Raw genomic sequence first — 24,780 nt, 5'->3', positions numbered from 1 at the left:
AGACCAAAACCACTGCTGAACAAAAACAACATTAAGGTTCGTCTCAATTTTGCCAGAAAACATCTTGATGATCCCCAAGACCTTTGGGAAAATACTCTGCGGTCTGACGAGACAAAAGTTGAATTTTTTGGAAAGTGTGTGTCCCATTACATCTGGCATACATGTAACGCATTTCAGAAAATGAACATTACACCAACAGTAAAATATGGTGGTGGTAGTGTGATGGTCTGGGGCTGTTTGGCTGCTACAGGACCTGGAAGACTTGCTGTGATAAATGGAACCATGAATTCTGCTGTCTACCAAAAAATCCTGAAGGAGAATGTCCGGCCATCTGTTGGTGACCTCAAGCTGAAACCAACTTGGGTTCTGCAGCAGGACAATGATCCAAAACACCAGCAAGTCCACCGTTGAATGGATGAAGAAAAACAAAAGGAAGACTCTGGAGTGGCCTAGTCAAAGTCCTGACCTGAATCCTATTGAGATGCTGTTGCATTTCTCCATTAATAATAAAAAAAGTTTAATTTAAAAACTGCATTTTGTGTCCAGTTTTGTTTCATTGACTAATTTTGTAAATTAGTTTGATGATCTGAAACATTTAAGTGTGTCAAACATGCTAAAAAATAAGAAATCAGGAATGGGCAAACCCTTTTTCACACCACTGTAGATGCAGCAGGTGTACCTGTGGAAGTGTCGCATGTGTGTGCATGCATTTTATAGCCAACTCACTTGACGATGCTGGGTGGAATGTGGACGTACTCCATGGGGATGATCTGTCCGAGCTCCTGCAGACTACTCACATACCTGATCTTACTGCTGAATTTTGAGCTGAAGAAAACACACAAAGAAAACAAAAAAACACCCATTTTGAGTAGACATTGCTGACATTGATACTCCCTGTGGACATACAGAAAATGGTCCAATTAACTCATCTATTTAATTAACAGCAGAATGCTGGATCAGCCATTTGCGGCTTATCGCTCTTACAACATTGGTTCTGTCACTGCTGTGTCGTGCGGTACACTTGTTCACAAATGTGAGAGCTGCATTTTCCTTTCAACTTTCTCATGCACTCCAAATCATTATTAAAATGAAAAAAATATTCATAAGTTGTTGCATTTCTTGCAGAAATATGAGCCTGAAACAGTTTGCCACAATGTAAATGTCAGTGCGTAAGCTATTGAGACCTTATGAAGGGTCTGGTGATGCCCAGCAATGTTCTTATAAACCAGGAAGGATGAACAATGATGAACATCTTCAGGTTCTTCTTCAGTCTGCAGGAGAAAAACACTTTTTCTCAGTATTATTTTAAAGATACGCGATAATGCAACAAATTCACACTTGTGCACATCTTACCTCCTGTCAATCATTTGGTAGCATTTCTTCATCCACGTGAAGCCGGGCATCCTCCTGCGAGGCGTGGCACCATTCAGGTAGACGATCATGTAGTCTTCTGCTACCATGAGCTCCAAGGTGCTTATTACATACCTGGATAGGAACACAAAAATTGTATGTGATGCCAACTACTATCACTTTACCCTTTTGTAATTGATAAAAGAAAACTGCATTTTGTTGTTTGAGGGACAATACTATACAAAGCACACTTGTATATACTTTAGGGTAGTCCGAGTACAGCTTAGACTTACACAGACTTTATTGATCCACAAGGGGAATTGCTTGGTTGCAGTAGCTCAATTGCAGAAGAAAAAGAAAAACTCTTAAATAAAATGCAATGCAATATGAATAATATAATAAAAAATAATTTAAGATAAACAAGACTTGCATATTTACAAATAGTGAGTAAAAATATAAGTAAATTTACACTTTATACAAGGGAGGACAGACAGTACAGCGCAATGTTGTGAATGATCTTTTACAGGCAGGTGAGTATTGTAGAGCTGGATGGCGTGTTCACTATAGGAATGGAGCTGGAGGAGTCTGTTGGAGAATGAGCTCCACTGCCCCTATACTGTTCGATGGAGTGGGTGGGTGGGTGGGGCTGTCCATGATGGGGAGCAGTTTGTCCAGTGTCCTCCTGTCTCTCACTGTTACAGACTTGACTTGTTGGGCTTTCCGGATCAGTTTGTCCATCCGGTTTATGTCCTTTTTGCTGGTGCTGCTCCCCCAACAAACCACAGCAAAGTACAGGGTACTGGCTACCACAAACTGAAGAGAAGATCTCCAACGGCTTGCAGCACACATTGAAGGACCTAAGCTTCCACAGGATGTAGAGTCTCTTCACAATATAGATCATAAGTGTGATTATGAGAAAATTCTCCAACCTCCGTTTGTCATGTGTCTACGTTTGTTGTGACTGTGAAAAAGGTTGACATCCTTGGTGGTTTTGATACTGTAAAAAAACTATTTGCTTAACTCTCGTCTTCTCCTCTTCTCCAATGGGGTAACGTCACTTCATTTCTCTCCAAACCGCACCAACAAGTTTGTTTTTCTCCCACCTTCCGGAATCAATCTGCACATGCGCAGTACCATGGAATAGTCCATTTCTTGAGAAGGAAGGAGTGAGTATTCGAAACGATGGATTTACGATGGATTGCGCATTTTGATGTAGTTTTAAGCACGTGAATTAAGACAAAGGGGAATATGTACTTTAAATCGAAGAAAAAAAAATTATTATTTTTTATGAGACGTTTGGGTGCCCTAGGCAATTCCTTGTTTTTGCCTAATGGTAAGTCCGCCTCCAACTGTATGTGCATTTACTGCATTTTAAGTGCAGCTTTACTTACAAAAACAGGTTTTCCATGACATAGTGGTAGTTGTCGCAGTCACTGTCTGGCAGGAAGCAGGCCGCAAACACGATGATAGCGTTCTGTTCAGCGTAATAACCTGACGTGCACAAACACACAGAAACGTCAGCGTCGTTTCTAACACACAGAAGTATGAGGATGGAGGGAGGTCAAGAGGTGGTAAGCGTGTCTTTACCCCCATGGGAGACAACTCTCTTGTAAGCCTCAATGCACTTCATGTCAATGCGATGCTCCTGCTCTCCAATCACAACGCTCCTCCACAGTCGGCCATCATCTTCTCCACCACTTGCAGCTCCTGCCGCTACACTGGACCCCTCAGAGTCCCCTTGTGGACGAATAGAGAAATTACATCAGAGAACGGCGTATATGTGTAACGCGTCTCACCGCGTGCGTTAAACTCCTCATCGGATGTGTCCAGCTCCTCTATGTTGACATCCAGGTCATCGCCGGTGTCCAGAGCCTCGTCCTCTTCTTCCGTGTCCAAGGCGTCTTCTGAGAGGAGAGAACCTTCGCTGCGGTCCAGCGACACGTTCATGGGCGGAGCTGCCAGCTTCCTCCTCTGACTGGAGCCGGCCGACACATCTGCAGACGAGGGAGGGTCTACCACAAGGAAATAAAGTTTAAAATCACACATTTATATACTGTATATACCATAAATGCTCCAATTAACTCCTCAACTCAAAAAACAGCCGAGTCTCCTGTAGCCGCCGGGTGTGCCGTCTACAAAAGCAAATAACCACCAGGGTGTCTAATTAGCGCTGGGTCTAAAGACGTAAGTATTACCAGCTGTGGCCTTTTATTAACTCCTCAAGCTGTCCACAGCTGCATTTGGCGTATGATGAGGATTCAGCGACTTTATCTACCTCTGCATGCGCTTTAAAATGCTGGTTGGGCTACTCAGCTATTGTTGCAAAACTTGCGTTACACTTGCCGTACTTTTGTTTACAATGAATTTATCACCCGTATTAATGCTGCTTGAGCAGTTTGCTCCTTATCGCCATTACAACATTGGTTCTGTTCCGGCGGTGTTGTGCAGTATGCTTGTTAATAAATGACCGCATGGTCAAAGAGAGCTACACTTTGCTCTCTCACTTTCTCAAGCACAAATGATTGTTTATAAATTAAGTTGTTATATATAATGAGTTTCAAATTTAAGAAATAACAGTCCAATAATGATGATGCTCCCTGATTTTTAGCTCATTGTGTTCCGATTATTAGATTATATCCACTTTTAATAAATGGGATTAGGACTATCCATACATCCATGAGATTAGGACTAGGGATTATAGATGAAAAATAGCCTTTTGGCTAATTCTGTCATACTGCCAGAAATCTTTATTCATACGCGCTGTCCCGTAAATAAACAATCAATTAAACGCCTGCTTTTAACTGAACATCATGTTTAGGTAAACAAATGTCCTGGCTAAAATGGAGTCCTAATTACTTTTTCTTGAGCATTTTTGCGTTTTCTGTGATGCCACCACAGAAAGGTGCCAAGTGGAAAAGTGTAATGATAACCATAGAACAGGAAATAGAACCAACCCCCACATTGGAAAGGCTCTGGCTGCTCAGTTACAATATGCACTATAGAATTCATTAAATATCAGTTATTACATGCACAAATGATGTTACTCAGCAGAAGACATGCTTAGTAATTAAAGTAACACAGCTAAAGCATCTCTAGGTGACAGTATCACTCTGCAAGCACCTTTTACTGAACTTATTTGATTTTTCATTCAACAGTACGATGTTAAGAGTGTTAAAATGATGTTATGCTGGTAACAAACAACTACATACACAACTATGATACATGTGTTTATTTACCTTCCCTGTTCTCAGTGTCCTCCACCTCCTCACTGGAGGTCCTCCCCATCATCATCATCGCTGCTCCGCCGTCCTCGCGAAGGGAGCTGTGCACACAATCACGATCCAGAACATAAAAGAGAACCGCGATCACCGTGAGCACGCCAGCCACAAACATACACAATACGACACCATAAAAGCCAAAGAACATCGTCTGGCCATTTATCTACAAGACCAGTCTTTCTACTTTGTCTTGGTTTTTGAACACAAAGCAAGTCAAGAGCGCACGTGTGGGACGGGGGAACAATACTGAACACTGTTGCCCCCTCCCCCCTTCACTCTCCCAGCACATCTGATTAGCATAACGTCTGCTAACAATAGAGGAGTGATACACAAGATTATAAACATCTGAAAGTGTCTTATTTGGACACCTACCTTAGATCTCTAGCCACAGCATCAACCAGCTTCTCCACTACTGGGTCACATGACCACGTATGTATGTACGTGAGCACACAGACACACACACACGCACACAAGAACACAAAGGAAGACAGGGGAGGGTCGCGTACCCCAAAGAGGGGGCGGGTCATGAGAATTACAAAGTGGGGCCAAAGCGTCCCATGATACAACTGTTAACAAGGACCCATCATTAAGCAGCAGTACAGTACACACACATGCACACGCACACACACAAACTTTGACATTCTTTTGGCGTGAACAATCCGGTATTAAATAACTGAACTGAAAGAGCGATATAGAAGCAGAAACCACATCGTCAACGTACAATCAAACTGACCGTGACATCAGGAAGTGGGCGTATCCCTCCAGCACATACTGAGCGTGATCCTTCCTGACAGGCTGCTCGTATTGACCGCGACGAGGTTCAGAGTAGCTCTCGGGACGCTCTGTCGGCGTGGGGGCGTCGGTGGTAAACTCTGCGTAGATGTCGGAGGCACTGCGTCTGAGGTCGCCGCCTTCCTGCTTTTCAGTCCTAGTGAAAATACACACCTTGTAAGAGAGCGCGGGGAGTTGCTGCTTCCATTTGCTGCGGTGGGACTCCAGCTTCAGCGAGGCAGGAAATGCATATTTAATGAGACGTAAATAAGGCATTTTTCAATACACAGATGGGCACGGGGGATCCGGATATCTAAACATTGAGACAACTTTCACAAAACTGTAAATAGGAGGACCTACAACGGTCCTCAGGGGAGCGGAAACCTCAACCAACACCAGGAAGTGTAGTGGTTCACTCGGTTGACTTCCGTACAGCCATCATGGGTTCAGTTACCACTCACTGAAGATGTGACTGATGTATGCATCCTTTTTCTATACTGCTTGTGAAATGTTGTGGTTGAGCTGGAGCCTATTCCAGCTGACTTTGAGGGTGAGAGGCGGGATAACACCTCGACTGGTAACCAGCCAATCACAGAGCACATATAGACAAATAACCATTGACACTCACATTCATATTGATGAACAATTTAGAGCCCCCAATTAGCCTAGCATGCATGTTTTTGCTTGGCGACCGGTCCAGGGTGTACCCCGCCTCTTGCCTGAAGTAATGACCGCAAGCGGTGTAGAAAATAAATGGATATATGTGCACCACTTACCCTAAAACTGGAGAATAGCTTTGGTGACCTCCAATTTGGTGTTCAGCTGAGCTACCATCAGTCCTCTCAGCATGTCCATAATAATCCAGAATGTCCTCTTGGAACATTCCACTGGTGGGCTCCAGTTGACAACCTCCAACAAGTTCCTCTGTGAAACTTAACAGATCATGGGAGCTCAGCCCCGACGCTGGCTGATGTATATCCGCCTCTTCCTCGTCATTCTCCTCCATTAAATCTCCAGAAAAAGGTAATCCAAGAGCTTTGTTACCTGGGCCTCCCGACTCGCTCACAGGCGTGCTAACCATAGAGCTGGTGTGGGATGCGGAACTGTTGCTAAGTGACGGGGATTCGCATGATGACTGAGGGGTGTCATGCCTTGGCGAAGCAGCCCTCCAAACGTGGAAGTTGCCCGGAGACGTGGGGTGGGGTGGTGGAGTTGTGGCGGCTGGTGACCGCGCGCTATCTGAATCAGAGTCTTCCATGGAGATTTGGGAGTGGACGTAAACCTCCTCTCTGGTTTTTAGGAAGTGATCGGAAGGATGTCTTAGCGAGGGTGACATGCTTCTGCCCGCGCTGATCGGTTTGTCCTCATAGTTCCCCTCTTGAATTTCTTGCCTTGACTCAGACTGGTGAATAACTTCAGTTTTAGTTTGAGGTGGGTGGCTTTGGTTGAACGTCTGAAAAGGTTTGCGTGCTCCGCAGGTTGACTCTGCTTCATGTTGCGTTTGGAATTGTTTGGTAACTTGGGTTTGTCTGGTTTTCTGTGAGGTCTCCTGAGTTTGAGCTTTGAGCACCGAAGCAGCATAAGACAGCATGCTAAATGTCTCCATGGGCTTCCTTGATCCTCTGGGCCTGTGCCCTCTTTCCCTCTCCGCTTCCTTTACTGTGCCGGGAACGATAATGTATTCCATTTCTAGGCCTGATGAAGAATCCCCGTCAGAATTAGAGCGGAGTTCGTCATGACTGCCAGGGTGAAGGCTGTCTGGGCTCGACTTGAGGGTCTCTCTCTCCCCACCTGGGCTCAGTGATACGGTATCCCTTGTGGAACCCTCCATTGGACCTTCTTGGCTTTGGTTGTCAATGTGGGCAACACTTCCTGGTAAACTGTTGGATGGTGGTGCCAGTCCAGGACTTCTCAAACTCCCTGGGCTTAGGGATAAAGAATCCTCTGCCTGAGAGTCGTCAACTAGAATAAACGGAGAACCAAGACTTGGTTGATCAACTGAGTCATTGTTCGCTAATTTACTGTTACTCAACTCACTATGTCCTTCAAAAATAAATACTTTGTCTGAAATTCCCAGATCGGATTCCATCTGTCTTGTCCTTTCATCAGTAGGTTTAGTCACAGCAATAAATGGGCTGGACTGCTCTTCTAGGTGGATCATATCTACAGCAGGACTTGTGTGGGCTTCGGGGGAGGATGACAGGCTGCAGGCTTTTACATTATCATACTCTGAGGTGGAGATGACCATACGAGGAACAGAAACAAGGTTGCTCGTGTGTGATATTCTACCTTCTTCCCCCTCTATGACTATTTGGACATTCTGCTGTTGACTGTTCCACTTGGTATCCTTTCCTGCTGCTTCTCCTCCCCGTGACTTAGGAGTATCACGTCCATCCAACAAACCAGTGTGACTACCAAAGTCATTTCTGGGTCCTTCTGGGCTTGTTGATGAAGAGCTATCCTCTTGTATGGTAGTGTTCCACATCGCCATGCCACCGTAGGAAAATCCCTGTGGGCTTTCCACAGACGTGCCGGCCCCCACATTAGGAGTCACCCCACAGAAGGATCCAGAGTCATCAGACAAATTCTCAGGGGTGGTGAGAGGCGAGAAGCTGTCATCCCGAATGGTCATGTTCCACATATCTAGGGATTCAGGGTAAGAGGTTGTGGTTCCGCTGTCAGACTTCAGAAAGCCCTTCTGTGCAGAGTAGGTCCAGAAGTCTAGTGTTTGCCCACTTCCTCTTTTCCCCTGTGCCTCTTCATCATCCTCCTTAGAGGTGTCAGGTGTTAACGTGTTTGGGATGGTTTTCTTTTTCTGTGAAGTTGTTTCTTTCACTCCAAAGAGACCTTCTTTGCCTTTTGTAACTACTTCCTCATCTGGTGGGGTCAGCTGCAGATCAGCCACAGTCACTGAGTTCCACTGATCCCTCAGTACAGAATCTGGGTTCCAGTTGTCTTGTGAGTCTGTCTGCTCAGTGATCAGACTAAGTTGTGGTTCAAGGCTCAAGTCCCTTTGCGACCTCCCTTCCCGTCTCCTTCCTGTCATGCCACCTTCTGAATCTTTGCGCCTTACTTCCTCCAGGTTCTGCGGGCTCTCTCTGGTTTTATTCCATGCATCATTAGAGGAAGGTACGTCAAAACCAAGTTCCTCCCAGGTTTCAGACAAGGACGACGAGACACTGTCCTTGTGCTGCAGGCCACTGATTCTCTCCACCACATCCTCAGGAAAGAACCTGACACCGCAACTGCTGGATGGGTGACCACCTACCAGACTGTTAACTGGAGTCGGAGGAACAACAGTGTCCATCATCTCGACGCCATGGATTTGACCATCAGGATCAGTTGAAGACTGCCTGCTTTCAAGGCCGCCCAAAGAACTGGGCGCAGAGAAATCCAGCATGTTTAGTTCTTCGTATTCCGACAGGCTTGAGCTTCTTGCTGTTTGCCTGTCATCATCTAATTTTCCTCCAGGATTTGGAAGGATGGGCTGTGGATGAAGCCCATCAAAACTAAACTGGTCCAAGTGGTCACTCTTCTTTTTGCTGGAGCGCCGACTCCTCCTCTCAGGTGGCACAGGAGGGGAGAGAGAAGATAAGCCAAGAGGAGAGGGGTTCCTCAGCAGGAGACCCCCGGGACCTGCACCAAGAATCTCGCCAACTGGGCTGTCATCACTGAGGAACACCGAACTCTCCTTGGAGGAGCGGCTGCTGCGGATGGTGTTCATACCACTGTCAGGGCTCAGAAGTTCCCCAATTGCTCCAACTCCTCCCGTGTCCTCCTCACCCTCTGCCACCCCCCTGACGGAACAGAAATTCATAATTATGTTACCTCATCCATAAAAACTTGGTTTTAGGACCCAAAGGTTCTTCCTTTACTTACCTTTCTATTGCTACCACAGCTCCACTGCCTCCTTCACCTCTCTCCGTGTCGGAGCCATCCATGTCATTGATGCCAGACGATCCCTGGGAGAACTCGACGCTCCCGGCCACCCCTTCGGTGGAGGATGTCCTGCTGCTCGGGTGACAGGCCAGCACGGAGCACCGCCGATCCATAAACTCCTTGAGAAGGCAACGCACCTCCTCCTCCAGCAGAGAAGTACCCGAAGAAGAGGGGGTGTTTAGGGGGACGTGATATACCTGGAAACACGCCCTGGCCTCTAGTTCACCTGAGAGAGACCAACTAGATGTTTCCTCCAACTCGCAGCAGATCTAAAATGACAGATGCCCCATTTTGAATATTTAGAAATCAAAGGTCATGTTCCACTGTGTCTTATGGTGGCCTTGTAGGTGTGTTACCTGGTTGAGGAGGTCTGTGTTGCTGGAGTAGATTGTCACCTGTTGGCGAGGAGGATCACACGAGTCGTTCACGGACAGGAGAACCAACAGTCCATCGTAGTGGTGTCGGTTACAGAATGACTTCAATGCGTCTTCGTAATCGCACCAGCGCTGGAAGGATGAGGAAGGCATGCAAGATGGACATTCAACATTATAGGTCCCCTATTATACAAAACTTACTTTTTCAATGATCTTCTAACAGTATTATGTGTCCCGACAGTCTGTGTGAGAGAAATAAAATAAAATAAATCTATAATCTCCCTCACTTGTTTGCTCCACTTTGGAAAGAAAAGGTGTGCAAAGCGCAGGCTTTGCTAAATATATTTTTTTAAAAGCCCACAGCTTTGACAATTATTAGTCAGTCACTTAGAACTCTGTAAGTTTGATCATTTTGTTTTCCTTCAGCAACTAGACTAACATAGCATAGCATAGCATAATGTTGCTGTTGCTACTGTTCAAATTTAAGTGTAATGTTAGCTCACATAGCTATGCTAGTGTTGCTAATGTTTGTGTCCTCCTGTCCCACTCCTAAATATTACATTGTTGTTGTTGTCATTTGTTGTTTGCCATTTGTGGACAGTGGCTGTTTTTTTTATTGGCCTGCGGCACATTTTTCACAAGAACCCCCCCCCCCAAAAAACAGCAGCAAAAATAGAAAAAATCTGCAGTAATTGTACAATAATAAAAAAAATTATATTAAGAGTTGTAGTCTAACAAGAAAAAGTCAATTTTACGAGAATAACGTAACAAAACGTTGTATAAAGTTAAAATATTAAAGAAAAAAGGCATTTTTTTTTTTAGAAGCCATCATATGAGTAACACACAAAACAAAATAAAGGAATTTTTGGAAAATTAGGTTGCAGAAAAGTTACAATGTTACAAGAATAAAGTCAAAATATGGGAATAAAGTCATAATGACGAGAAGAACATTTAGAGGAAACTTTAAATATTTGGAAAAAACAGCAGATATGAAAATATAAAAACTGTAATTTAACAAGAATAAAGTCAAAATATGAGAAAAAAAAGTTGTATTATAACCAGAAAAAAAGTCACAATTTCATGGGAATAAACTTGGAATATGAGAAAAATAATTATGTATGTATTATTATATTTAGTAGCACAAAGCTGGAATATTAAAGAGAAAATACATGATTTTTTTTTAAGTCGTAATATTATAAGAAACAAAACAAGGTAAAATTGTCATTTTTGGAAAATGATATAATATGGGGAAAAAAAATCAGATGATTATAATAAACACCATATATGATTGTCATTGTCTTACAATGATGAATAAACATTCCCTTCCCCTTGTGATTAGTCAGTCACTACGTATTACTGCGGAACATGTGATTGCCATTAAATTTACCATGTTGGGATTCATCTGTGGCGATGACAGACAAAGTGCACCGAGAGACACTTTGTGATTTATGGGCTGGCAATTAAATGTTTGCTCTTAAAACAGCCACCATGCACAGATTATGATAATTCCTTGGCACACGCGGCGACTGATGGATGGAAAAGTTGCATTAATGGATTGTTGTGATTGTCAAGTAAAAGTTGTTTTAGCGTTTTTTTCCCTGGAATGATTAACAACTGCGTTCATGGCAGCCAACATTTTTGCAAAGCCAAGCTTGCTTGAAGACATATTTGCTCCATTTATTTATTTGGATCTGTTGTACAACTGTTGGTTTTAGTTGTGTAAAAGCTTGAAAACTAAATGAGGTAGTTAGTGTAAAACTAATGCGGAATTCAAATCTCAATAAACTCAGACAGTATACACAGTCTCTCGTTTATCGCGGTTAACTGGTTCCAGACAAGTGAACTTCCGCAAAGTAGGATTCGATATTAATAGATTGAATATTTTTGCAGTTCACCAACTTCTAAATATGTTTTTTAACATGATTAGAGTCCTCTAGACATGAAATAACACCCCTATAGTCACCTTTGCATTTGTATTACCCAATATTACATTTAGCCATTTTTATGCTTGAACATGCTTAATTTAGGCAAGAATAAGTACAATTTGCTTAAAAATGCATTTGAAAAATAAAAAAAAAAACAACCGGCTGTATTCAACCACGAAACAGCCATCATTTACTAATCAATTAAAAAAAACAACAACACAATACTGTTGAGTGAGGTTTGTGGTATCACGCATGGTCAGCACCCAGCAGCTTTATCTACCTCTGCATGCACTTGAAAATATCCGATGCGCTACTCAGCTGGGAGTGTGAAACTCATGCGTGCTACACATGCCCTGTTTTTGTTTATGATGAACTCATCGCTATTAATGCTATTAATGCTGGCTGAGCAGTTGGCACCTTACCACTATTACAACATTGGTTGTGTTGTTGCTGTGTAGTGTAATATACTCATTAATAAATGACCGCATCCAATTAATGTCCCATCCTCTTTGCTGTTTAGCGCCAGTAAATAAACTCTCCAGCTATAGTTAGAGCATTTACGGTAAACAAGGTTGTCATATTATCGTTGCATATCCTGCCAACTATCCCCGTCCTTTCTCTGCTTTGTGGCGGCAACAGCAGCATGAGTCTGACCGAGTACGATTTCTTTCATTGGGTTTGATATTGGCAGGGACTCTGCCTAGCAACAACTATGAGGGGTCCCGGGGAAAAAAGTAATTGATGATGGCTGCTGTCTCCGTATGTGCCAAGGCTGTGTCAATATTAACCTGCGAGGATGAGGCATCGCATCGCTCCGTCCCACATCCTTCTCCCTCTGCATAATATGGCTGCCATCAGGCCCATACATTGTAAACACACACACTCAAGTGTCTGACAAGGCCATTTCTCAGCACCGACACCCTGATGAGTCCAACAAAGCTTCCCAACGACACACATTCACTCTCAAAAGTGTTCTTAGCTCTTTATGGGTGACGTGAGTCTACCACTGCACTTTGTGCGCATGTAAGCACATTACATACAAGCATCAGCCTTCCAATGATGCTCATACAAACTTACACCCCAGCTGTGCCCACACATGCACACGCACATAAAGATGGAGAGATGACATGCAGTGAGACAGTCTGTCTGCCATTTGGCTCTGAACAGAGTAAATTAGCAGTCATGTTGCCTTCACACCACCTCCCGCTGCAGCCACACCAGATTGCATTTCCTTACAAAATTAGCAACATGTTAGCCACAACCACACACTCGCTAATCCGCCTCCCCGTAAACCTCATTCACTTCAACTTTCGATTTGGTCAAGAGCCCCTCAAAATACAGTATACACGAATTAGCACCGGGTCAACACTGGCATTAACAGTTCCTGATGTAGCTTTTATTCACGTCACAAGATTTGAAGTATCATGCATGATCAGCATCTACCAGCTTTATCTACCTCTGCATGCGCCTTAAAGGGCTGGTTGCACTACACGGCTGTCGGTGTGAAACAAATGCGTCTCACACTTGCCATACCGTTGTTTACGGTTAACTCATCACCGCTACTAATGCTGATTGTGCAGTTTGCTCCTTAACCCCGATTACAACATTGGTTCTGTTACACAATACACCTGTTAATAGATGTGTCACGCTCTGCAGTGACGCTGTTTAGTTGCCTCAGGTGAGCATTATATTGGTTTCTCTTTGTATTGATTTGGTGTTTGTTTTTTCTCATTTCAGATCCCTGTTCTCCTTGAACGGGTGGGACTATCAGATGTGCCGCAGGTGTTCCTTATTAGCTTTACCCCTGTCTGTCTGTCTTTTCTCTTTTTCTTCTATCCCCTCATGCTCCGGTCCGGCCGCTCCAAATGTGCATAACAATAAACATGAAATAAAGTAAAATAAAATCTATATAACAGGGGAAGGGCATGTTACATTTTTCCCTGGCAGAGCAAATCTGTTCAGCATGTAAGGGCATTTAGATCAACCATACTATCTGCCCCAGTGGCTGGACAGGACAACAAGTTTTCACACATTTAACTTTGCTGCATGCTGTGACTGGGAAACGTGGCGCCACCTGGTGGACAAATCAAACTTCAAAATTGAAGTTCAGGAGTCAAAATGTAAATATTAACAAAAAGGATTGAATTAATGTTAAGATAAACGTGGAATCAAAAATGACATTTTCATTAGCCGCGGTGCCTTTTTTGTCACAAGGATCAAATGCGTCACTTATTTAACAAACAGAGATGACAGAGATCTTGCATATTCATTCGACACTCAAAATGAAAATACAAAACCAAAATGTCACTGAAGGTCACTGAAGGTAGCAAAACCCCCGAAAGCAGCTCCCCAAATGGCTGCTTGTGAGAGGATTGGAAAACCATGCAACACAATGGAACTCAGTGAGATGTGAATTGGCCCCCTTGAGGGAATTAAAATAGTACATTCATAATAAAATCACGTGTGTTGCAAGTCCTAATCCGTCCTAATCCACAGGTAGCGAGTCTTTAGCCCACCCTGCCACCACATCACACAATCAGCCTCAGGTGCACACAACTCCACAACTCGGGCCTCATAACTCACACCCGGTGCTTGTAAGCCGCCGTGCAAACGCATTTCCTGCTGTCGCCGACAACCCCGGCAAGAATTAATCAAGCGTTTATGCATTTAGGCTCTTTGCATACCCTCTTACATACTCAACGCTCTGCAGAGAGAAAGTCAGCGAGGGCTTCTCAGGCGACGCTTCCGCCGCCCTGATGAATCCATCAAGGCGGCTTTTGATTTATACATGTGTCTGGCGTCACAGCGGTGCAGCTCCGGCAAATGGGGTGGCAAAGAGCGGGCTGACACCGCCCTGCTTAAACACACAAACTCCACGCATATGCGCGCACACGCGCCATCAACACTTACTTTTCAAGTTGAAGAGAGGAGGGAGGGGTTGAAAAGTTTATCTAAAAGAAGCACACGATGCTCCCTTCACTCAAGGCCGGGATTTGGGGGGCCAACCGAGCGGGGCCGACTAACATTTTGTTTTGTTTACTCGCTCGCTCCCCCCCCTCCCCAAAAGCCCAGCAGAGATATGAGGAGAGAATGAGAATGGGGCGAGGGAAATGATGAAAGTTTGGAAAACAAGCAAACATGAAACACCCTTATGCCCAAAACCTCCAGTGTCTCACCTAAAAAACCCTCACATTCAGCAAACGCTTGCATTCCATCTTCTCCAGGGCAAATATTATATTATAGAACATAAACTTGGATATACGTCACAGCAGGGGTTCTCAGTCAGGGACCCATTTAGTTGCAGCCCACTTTTATTAACATTATCTTTATTTTTTACATTTTTAATTCGGCAATTTATATATATATATATATATATATTTTTTTTAATTTGTTTTCATTTCATGTATTTATACTTTTCTTTAAGCCAATATCTATGCGTTTTTAAAATCGCCGAGGTTGTCTTTTGAAACATGAATACACATAATTACATGTCCAAAGTGCATTTTCGAGGAATTTATGAAGGTATTTTGTCAAGAAAATGAAGAACATAACTCAGTGGGCCCACTGGGCGTTTCCAAATTCCATGTTTAACCCTTTAACATGGAAGCTGTGTCTCGCGGTGCTATTGTGGCACGCTTGAGTCGCACAGGAAACAGTCAGATGCTATCTGTAGCTCATACAAAAAGGCCACCAAACAACACAACACGTCAACGCAAAAGTGAAGCACAATGTAGCCTACCTACTGCACCGTGTGGGCCTACAAATAAATATCCACACGCAAAATACCCATGCCAAATTGACACCCATACAGACCTGCCGCAACCCTCAACATTTTGCTGTGTTTGTCGCATTTTTGCTCGATGGCAAATATGTTGAAGAGGTTGTCGGGGAAGTAAACAAGCAGGGACGTTAACGTACTATTGATGTCCAATGATATACCGTTGTTGCCGTGGGACTACCCAGCATGCCTTGCGGGCACTTGCAAATAACAGTTTAGGTTACATGTTATGTTCACCGCTTAGCTGTCGTTTAGCGCCCACGTAGTAGTATTGGTTGATATACGTGTTGTGTTTTCGTTTCGTTGCACCGTGAGTAAGTATGTCCTCCTCTTTGATGACCACCCATATATGGGCGGCCCCTCGGCCAAATTTCTTTAACCTAATGTGACCCACGAGTGACTTGTATGCATACAAATAACGCAAAAATTCTAATTAAATACCAAAACTGCATTAAATAATATCACAAAATCACATATTCACTTACAACTGTGCAATATATATATATATATATATATATATATATATATATATATATATATATAAATATATATATATATAAATATTTCTTGATTTTTTTGGGGATAGGCTCCAGCATACCCCTGCCACCCTAATGAAGATGGAGTAGTCAGTGTACAGCTTGTACAGCCACTGAAAATGACTCAACATGCAGCAATTGTTGTCACCTCACGGTGAACACGTCCAGATTGTGTCCTTGGTGTGAGCACCATTGCTATCTAGCACTGCCTTCATCCTCTCGGGCATGGAACTTCCATGAACATAAGGGGCCATGTTCTGCTTCACCACAGCTCCCCGGTGCTTCTGAGCATTCGTGCAATCCTGGCCCATGCTTGACTGTTGGCAAGACACAATTACCTTGCTTCTGTCTCACTTGTGTTGCCAGCTATTTAGACAATAATGGATGTGTGTTGACTCGTTTTCAGTGGATAGTAAATTTATCCTGTTATTCAAGTTGTACACTGACTACTCACAGGTACTTGTATATCCAAGTTTGCTTTCTGTAGTACTGTGTCTTGGGAAGTTATGCTGTAATAAAAACGGTTGCTAAAATGTGTGGGGTCAGGTGTACACACTCCCGTGAGTGTTAACAGGCGTGGTTTTGATCCATTTTCAGTTCAAAAACAGCAAAAGAGCACGAAATGTACGACGGTGTGTTAGGACCGCATTGAAAAAACAAAATAAAAAGTCTGAGATTAAAAGAAAAGTCGTAAATATATGAGAAAAAAAGTCAGAAATTTACGAGAAAAAAAGTCGTAATACTATTTGCTCTATTTTCCAAAATTACGTGGAAAATAGAGCAAAGCTCTTGAGGAAGGAAGGAAGGAAACTGTCCTCTTGCTTCAGGCAAGCTTTGATTGACAACGTGGCAGCAAAACACAGCAGCTGAGCACAAACAGATTAGCATGGCGAGCCCTTCTCAATTCCGTATTAAAATAATCAGAGATTTCTAGAATAAATCCTAAATTCACAAGAACAAGGTCGCAAATTTACCAGAAAAAAAACTTGTACTACTATGACAATAAAGTTGTAAATTTACAAGAAAAAACTTGTAACTTTATGTAACAGGCATTGCCTGAGACAGCTATGAAAAGGGGGGCCTTATGTGACCTTTGGCCTTGGTCAAAGGTAATATTATGACTTTATTTTTGTAAATTTATGACTTTTTTTCTTGTAAATGTACGACTTTATTCTCGTAATCTCAGATTTTTTTCCCCAATGTGGCCCTAATGCTCCGTCGTAGGAATGAGGGGCTCTTCAATCTTCGTCCCTGGGAGGCCCAGGCTGCACCTGCTGTCTCCTGGTGCCTCCCATCAGAAAGGCATTTAGCGAGTGTCGTGGCTGCGGGCCCCTTCATTAGCGAGCGTAATTATTTGTGCAAGTAGCATCGAGGCAAAACTGGCCCCGCGTAAACAAACAGAAGGGCCGCAGGACCGCAAACAAACAACACATTAGAGACAAATCAACGTGGCTAAAACGCCAGACACCCAAAGTGTTAACTCGCACAGACCGAGCTGGACGATAAAGCACCTAGAAGAAGTCTTGTAAAGCATATTAAAGCTAAAATGTCCATATTAACACACAAGGAGGGGGGGGAAAAAACAACACATTACTCACAAAGTCATGTTTGTGGCTGCGGGCGCTGTCCCTCCTACAGTTCATCAATTCCACAGCATGACAAGTCGTCATCACGCCAATGCTTCATCTGCTCGCGCTCATTTGCATGCCACAAAAGGCCGCGCGTACACAAACCCTCAGCGACGCCACAACAACGCCTTCGCTAAGATTTGAGCTTCACGCGGCGTGATGTATGTATTGTAATGTAAAGCACTCGGGATCAATAAATCTACTACAGAACAACAGCCGGCGTGACACTTTGGAGCGGTTTGTGCCTCACAGACATTTCTGGAGAGCAACTAACTTATTCTCATGAGCATTTCGGAGAAACCACTATTCACACGGGACACTACTTTAGGTACACCCGCACACTAACGAGACCCAAAAGAGTCTGTTGTGTGTGATGGTTAAATAATATTGAACACGCGTCTTTCTTTTTCTGCGCACTGCATAGACGGCATTTATAAGAATTTAGTAGGATTTTAACACAAAAAGCAGTGCTCTGTAATTAGTACTAAACAAATACTTTCCGGGTTATTTGAGAATTTCAATAAATGGATGTGTCAAAAATAATGAGGTGTCTACTGTAGTATTTTGTAGCAAGCAACACATGCAGATATGCTAGGAACTTATATTTACTTCATGCAAAAACTGCATCCCACACACAGTGGTGTGAAAAAGTGTTTGCCCCCTTCTCTGTTTCCCCCCCCTTTTTTTTGCATGTTTATCACACTTAAATGTTTCAGATCATCAAAGTAATTTAAATATTAATCAATGACAACACAACTGAACACAAAATGCAGTTTTTGAATGAAACTTTTTATTAATGGAGAAAAAAATCCAAAGCTACATGTCCCTGTGTGACAAAGTGATTGCCCCCTAAACCTAATAACTGGTTGGGCCCCCCTTCTGCAATCAAGCGTTTGCCAGAACTTGCAATGTGTCTCTCACAGCGCTTTGCAGAATTGTTGTCATTCAGCCACATTGAAGGCTTTTCCTTTTTAAAAGGTCATGCCACAGCTTCTCAATAGGATTCAGGTCTGGACTTGGACTAGGCCAAAGTACCTTGGAAACCTCTGTCATAACGGCTTGGACTACATCAAAAAATGTGTTTTTGTTGCCAAGTGAAAGCAGAGTGCACTATTTGGCTGCAACCAGCAGAGGCGCTGTTGAGTCAGTCCCATGTAAAGAAGCCTGACATGACGTCACCTGTGGGAAGCTGAGCTGCGTACATCCGCCGGGCAGTATCATTCTCATCATATTGGCATGGAAACAGGAGCTCAGAACAGTCAGCGATATCAACATCCACCCTCCATCAGTACTTTCTGGTTTTAACGCGTGCTACAAACACACAAACCATTAGAGTCTAATTGGATCTAATTTATTTAGTTTTCCAGAAAGATCCATTAAAAACACAACTTCCCTAAGTTGCCACAAATGACTCCCTCATATGGTCCTGTGTGTGTGTGTGTGTGTGTGTGTGTGTGTTGTCTTTTCAAACACAATTAAAACATTAGGGTCTAAATACACACAGTGCAAATGACACGCATGTGAGGGAGCGCCATCTCACGTCATTAGCGGCCCACCATGACGCTGCTGAGGAGTTGGAGGGTCCGCTGGCGACACACTGGCCCCTGGCCATTTATTCTATATAAAGTCTCTAATGGGGCCCCTCACACACAGCATGCAGGCGCAACGCTGCTAAAATATGCACGGAAAGTCCAGCACACACACACACACACACACACACACAAGCCTTTCAAATGAATGGTTATTTATTCACTAAACGGGTGTTTAATGTTCCTTGGACGTTGGGTAGTTTTCTGGGGGAGGCAGAGCTGTACCCCCCGGCTACAGACATCATTTATTTTACACATAGCCTAATACTGCACGCCATGCAGCCGCACTGAAAGATGGGCTTTGCAAGGGAGGAGATATTAATGAAGGATGTTGTTTTAGGGAGGGGGGGGGTCGGAGGGAGGGCGAAGACATTAGGAGTCGTAGCAAGGCGAGAGGAAAGGGAAAGTCTTGGCTGTCTATGGGGAGGGGACACCTGGTTGTGTGCGCAAGGCTGTCACGCCTCCATCTGCATCTCATAGAAATGGAGCATCACAGGGCGGCCTCTGCTTCCTCCAAAAAGGCCGATGTTAGTTTGTGTCCTGCTGAATATGTTGTGCTTTTATTTTCTTGAACTTTTACTGCTTTTGTATTTTCACTGCTAGTTAATTCTACATTTTTAAACTACGAACTACAATATTGTTTTTATCATAAATGATTCCAATTCATTAGAATATGTATGCATTTTTATTTGTTATAAGCTCTTTATTGTAATAAAGTGGTGTTCATTGTGTGTAATACTGCCTTACTTTAGTTTATTACATTTTTATTGTATTGTATTGTACTTTATTAATTCCAAAGCAGAGAAATTCCCTTGTTACAGCAGCAAGCAAGATACACAAGTAAAGAATACATAGTGACCTAATCATTTAACAAACCAGGATCTTTTTTCTCCCTTAAATTGAACTGAAATGATATATTTTAACTCTTAACACATCGTTTCGATATCAGCGCACTTTAGTACCTCTCTAAAAAATGATCAGTTATTTTGCCAACGCCCGGTACATGACCTTTGTTTTTATTGATTCTGTGTTGAACCAGACTTGCTCATGAACGTTTTTTTGGTCACTTGTGTTGCTGTTGAATTGTATGTTTGTGTATATTAATGTGTGTGTATGAGCTATTTACTGCCACTTGTTTATTCTATAAAGATTTATTGTTCAAAAATCCATAGGAAAAAATTACAGTATAAACCATATGAATGTATTATTGCGTATTACGCTTGATTATTATTTTCTTACTGATTATTTTACAAATTTAACTGAAGTTAGTTATAGTTTTTTTTTTAATGGTGTTAAGTAGGGATGTCCGATATTGGTTTTTTTGCCGATATGCCGATATAGTCCAACTCTGCAATACATATATTTCCAATCCAAATACGTGTAACATCACATGTCTCCTGTCGTGGAATTAACATGGCTGGGACATTTGTTTACAGTCAACAGGGTATCCATTTACATTTTTTTGGACCATTACCCGCATAGGGGTGGCAATAAGTTGATACCGGAAATGTCCAAATTGCGCCCAAATTTGGAGAAATTTCACTGTCACTGTTTTATTATTGTGGTGTCTCATATTAATACAAATTAAAAATGTAAATTAAGAGTTTGGGGTGCGGGGGGGTGTCATTTAAAGCTACAAAATGCAATATTTGTGCTACTGTTTTTTTGTTTTGTATTTTTGCATGTCGTCTTCCCTGACGACTTTTGGTGTATATAAGTAAGTATGTAAGTATTTGTGGTAAATACAAACGGCCAGGGATACAGGAGACATGGTCAGAAGTTTAGTGTCCTGGCTGGTCCACTACTGTTATCGACCACTAGGTGGCCATGGCAACAACAGACACGCTCTTCTTTTGTATTTCTTACCATTGTTATGTAAACAATGTAACTTTTTGGTCCCTCCGGGATTTTGTGACGTAGCAATCGCGTCAATTCACTGAAATTCAACCAATCCCTGCAAATTAGGCGTGACCTCGCAACTTCGGCCAATCATCTGCATTTTTGCCAGTCAAATCTGTCCCCGAGTCAACTGTCCAACCACAAGTGTGCCCCTGCATCGCCCACCCGCATCCCCAATTCCTTGTTTACATGAGGTTAAGATTGCAAAGAACACTGAAACCATTGATAAATCCCTAAAATCCCAACTGATGCAGGGTTAAAAACAAGCATTTTATGCTGCAACAATCACTAAATGAAAAGCTTGTGAAATCCTGGACGGTCTGACTTTTCCCTCACTGTAACTTTAATTTGAAAGCAAGAAACTTACCTCCTGGCCTACAGCGACCGAGGTGAGCGCTATGGTCATCTCTCCATCAGAAAACTCTCTGAGCTCCTTGGACAGGAGATGCTCCAGGTCTAGGTCACGTTAGCACAACACAAGAGGACTAACAATAGTTATACACACAGTATATTCAGATGTAGAAACACAAACACACACACACACAATTACACAACAGAAACACAAGGAACACTTTTTAAAAAGGCACTTTCTGGTGTAGTTACTAGTCACGCGTCCACTGGCTTACGCCACAAATCAGCACCTGGTAGCGCCCCCTTGCTGCGCTGACTGGCAGAGACGTCGCTCCGCTGCTGCAAACGTCTCATCAGCTCCTGCAGTTGTGCGGATTGGCGGCCATGTTTGAGCCCGAACGCTTCGCTTTGGAGACGCAACGCCTCTGTAAACACACACACACACAACACATTATCGAAATAAACACATATTATAGTGAGGGATGCTACAAACAAGCGATGCGGTTAGTTTGGAGCTCCCTTTTGTCCCACGGGGAACTCGATATTACGTCCATGGGGTACGTACAAACTTTTTCAAGTGTCTATTGTTGCCATTATACTAATTATCCACACTATTTGTGTGTTGTTGTTTAATGAACATTGTCTATTTGCCAGGGCCCTTCTATTGTAATGGTGGCCAATAGCACTCATCATAAATGAATTGACAAATGTACAGTTAATCCATGTGATCGGTATCGGCAGATCTCACTCATGGATGATCGGTATCGAAATCGGCAGCATAAAACCCTGATCGGAGCGTCCCTAATTATATTACGTTATATATAAGTTAAGTGACATATTATTTGACGACGTTGCGAAGCAAGTATTATTTCCACGCAACATACATGTCCCTGTTTTCTGTTTAATTTGAATTTTGGCACAGGTATACATACAAATGTGGATCCTGACGGGGGTGGGGTTCCAACTTATTTGGTGTTTTTCCACAGTGTCTTTGGAAATACCTCATAAATTGTGCCCACACTGAAGAGGAAAAATACACTGCAAGGAAAAAGGCAAAAATAACAGAATAATAAATAATAAAAATAAAAATAGTGCTGTCAAATGATTGAAATTTTACATCCGATTAATCATTGATGAATTAATCAACATTTGAAATGTCTGAAATATGCCCATTTTTACTGTATATATATATATATATATACACACACACACACAGTATATATATATATTTGCATATTTGCATGCATTAACAGCTCCAAATGAAGTGAAAATTTCAATCAAGCTAAAAGACACCACACGTCTATTTGTCTATTTACCTAACACCAGTTTCTTTAATAGCAGCAGAATATTTGAATCACACTTGAACCGCATCATGAGCAAAGAGGGGTTGCGTTCAAAGACACCACGTCATTTAAGTTGTATTCATATTTTGAGTGTATTGTCTGGGATTTCCGAGCGCACTTGGCACTTGACTCGGGGTGTCACTGAATGCACCTCGCGGTCGTGTAGTGACAACGAGGAAGTGTTGTCCCGACGACGGAGGGACTAAAGACGTGTTTGTGAGTTGGAATGCATACATGTGGTTGGAACTGCACTGCTGTTGATGTGTTCAGGTTAGATTCAAGTTATACTGTAATAGAGCGCCACACTCTGTGTGACTCCGTGGAACTACACTGTGCTGCCGTCTGTCATCATAAGTGTGCGATGTGGCTTGCCATAAGGCACGGGTGTCAAACTCGTTTTCATTGAGGGCCACATCGCAGTAACGGCTGGCCTCTGAGGGCCACTTGTAACTGCCAATATAAATGAATATGAATATAACCGCATGACTTTGAAATCAACAGTGAAGTTCGAATGTCAAGGTGACAGGCAGACATTCAAGTATTTCTTTTTGAAAACAAAAAAAGCCTGGAATCGCTTGTTTCATGATCAAATAATATTTAAGTTTAGAAGAACTGCACGCACTACAATTTTCCTGTCAAAATGAAAGAAATACATTTAGGAGGAAAAAGGTGAAGTGCATTATTGACACACATTATTCCCAGGCTTTCGCAGGCCACATACAATGATGTAGCGGGCCAAATCTGGCCCCCGAGCCTTGAGTTTGACACCTGTGCCATAAGGCGTACGCGTTAATTGTGCTAAAAAATGTAACCCAATTAATGAAATTAATTAGTTACCGCCGTTAACGCGCTATTTTTGACAGCCCTAAAAAAAACTAGAATAAAAAAAATGAGACACTTGAGAATAAAAGCGACGACTTTGTTCTCATACTATTGCAGCCTTATTCTCACATACCACTGAGCATTAGTGAAAAACAAGAGCAGTGAAATAATTCACTTTGTATAATTGCTGTACTGAATTTAAAACGTCTAAAACTGTACATCTACTTAGAACAACTTTTTGAGCCTGAGGTCTCTTGGGTTGAATCAGTGTCACTCTTAAATAATACAAAAACCCCCCGACAAGTTGACTGCGTGTAGATGTGTTACATAATTATCCTGCAATCATTGTTCTATTTGTTCTTGCTTGTTATTCTGTTCCTCTCCAACTCTTCACTGACCTTAATTCACTTTTCCCTCCACCCACAACATTCACAGACAGCACAATCATTCTGGGCGTCCAATTTTTTAGAAAGACCAGACAGCACCGGATCCTCAATATCGGGGCTCCCCGACTACCGGGCAGCGGAAAAAAAAAGAAAAACACTCAACATTTTAAAAAAACTATTTAAAATTGTACATAAATGGATATCAATTTTAGAAATATGGGCTATTATTTTATTTTAAAAAATAATATACAGTTAGAAATTTTTGCATGCTTATGTTGTTTGCTACGAGCGGCGAGCCGTCCCTCTTTGTTCGACGGTCCTTGAACACACCATATAATTTTCTCCCACGCTGCACAGACTACTAAACTGTATTTTCCCCGTTTTTCTTTCACCTCTTTCACCTTTACACCTTGTGTAAATGCATAAAAGTAAGGTTTGATGACGTTATTGTGTGCTAATGTGCGTATCTGTCAAATTAATTTATTCCAGACATTTTTAATCTGAGATTAATCTAATCTTGTCAAGTTTTAATCTCGCAACATCTTGTGACACCCCTACTTATTTAGGTCTAATATGTCAAATTTTCTCTAATTAGATTTACTATGTTGGGTAATACGTAGGCCTGCCACGTTAACACATTTTACTGGTCGATAATTGTGCTACAAATTATCGTCGATATTCGATATCATCTGCAACATTTTTTGTTCCCATTTTTTCATTCATTATTTTCATGAGGTGTAATTCACATTTGAACCAATAGATGGTACTCCAGTATAGTGTATGGTGTACCTGTGTGAGACATTAGCTTGAC

At 42.5% G+C, this 24,780-nt stretch overlaps 1 protein-coding gene across 3 annotated transcripts in view; it reads right to left on the bottom strand.

Moving 5' to 3' along the window:
• Positions 1-24,780, bottom strand: part of LOC129180415 (protein prune homolog 2-like) — a 42,267-nt gene that overhangs the window by 5,407 nt on the left and 12,080 nt on the right. For all 3 annotated transcript variants that reach the window (XM_054774878.1, XM_054774879.1, XM_054774880.1), the window contains exons 5-17: positions 21,709-21,843; positions 21,435-21,523; positions 9,695-9,844; positions 9,279-9,607; positions 6,176-9,196; positions 5,362-5,556; positions 4,587-4,672; positions 3,147-3,362; positions 2,938-3,087; positions 2,742-2,841; positions 1,354-1,485; positions 1,185-1,271; positions 727-825 (exon numbers count right to left, since the gene is read on the bottom strand). In XM_054774878.1, coding sequence (XP_054630853.1) covers positions 727-825; positions 1,185-1,271; positions 1,354-1,485; positions 2,742-2,841; positions 2,938-3,087; positions 3,147-3,362; positions 4,587-4,672; positions 5,362-5,556; positions 6,176-9,196; positions 9,279-9,607; positions 9,695-9,844; positions 21,435-21,523; positions 21,709-21,843 — 4,789 coding nt within the window. The remainder of the gene's footprint in view (positions 1-726; positions 826-1,184; positions 1,272-1,353; positions 1,486-2,741; positions 2,842-2,937; positions 3,088-3,146; positions 3,363-4,586; positions 4,673-5,361; positions 5,557-6,175; positions 9,197-9,278; positions 9,608-9,694; positions 9,845-21,434; positions 21,524-21,708; positions 21,844-24,780) is intronic.

Source organism: Dunckerocampus dactyliophorus, chromosome 4, assembly GCF_027744805.1.
Source record: "Dunckerocampus dactyliophorus isolate RoL2022-P2 chromosome 4, RoL_Ddac_1.1, whole genome shotgun sequence".
Classification (NCBI taxonomy): domain Eukaryota; kingdom Metazoa; phylum Chordata; class Actinopteri; order Syngnathiformes; family Syngnathidae; genus Dunckerocampus; species Dunckerocampus dactyliophorus.
This window is presented reverse-complemented; position numbering and strand designations above follow the sequence as displayed.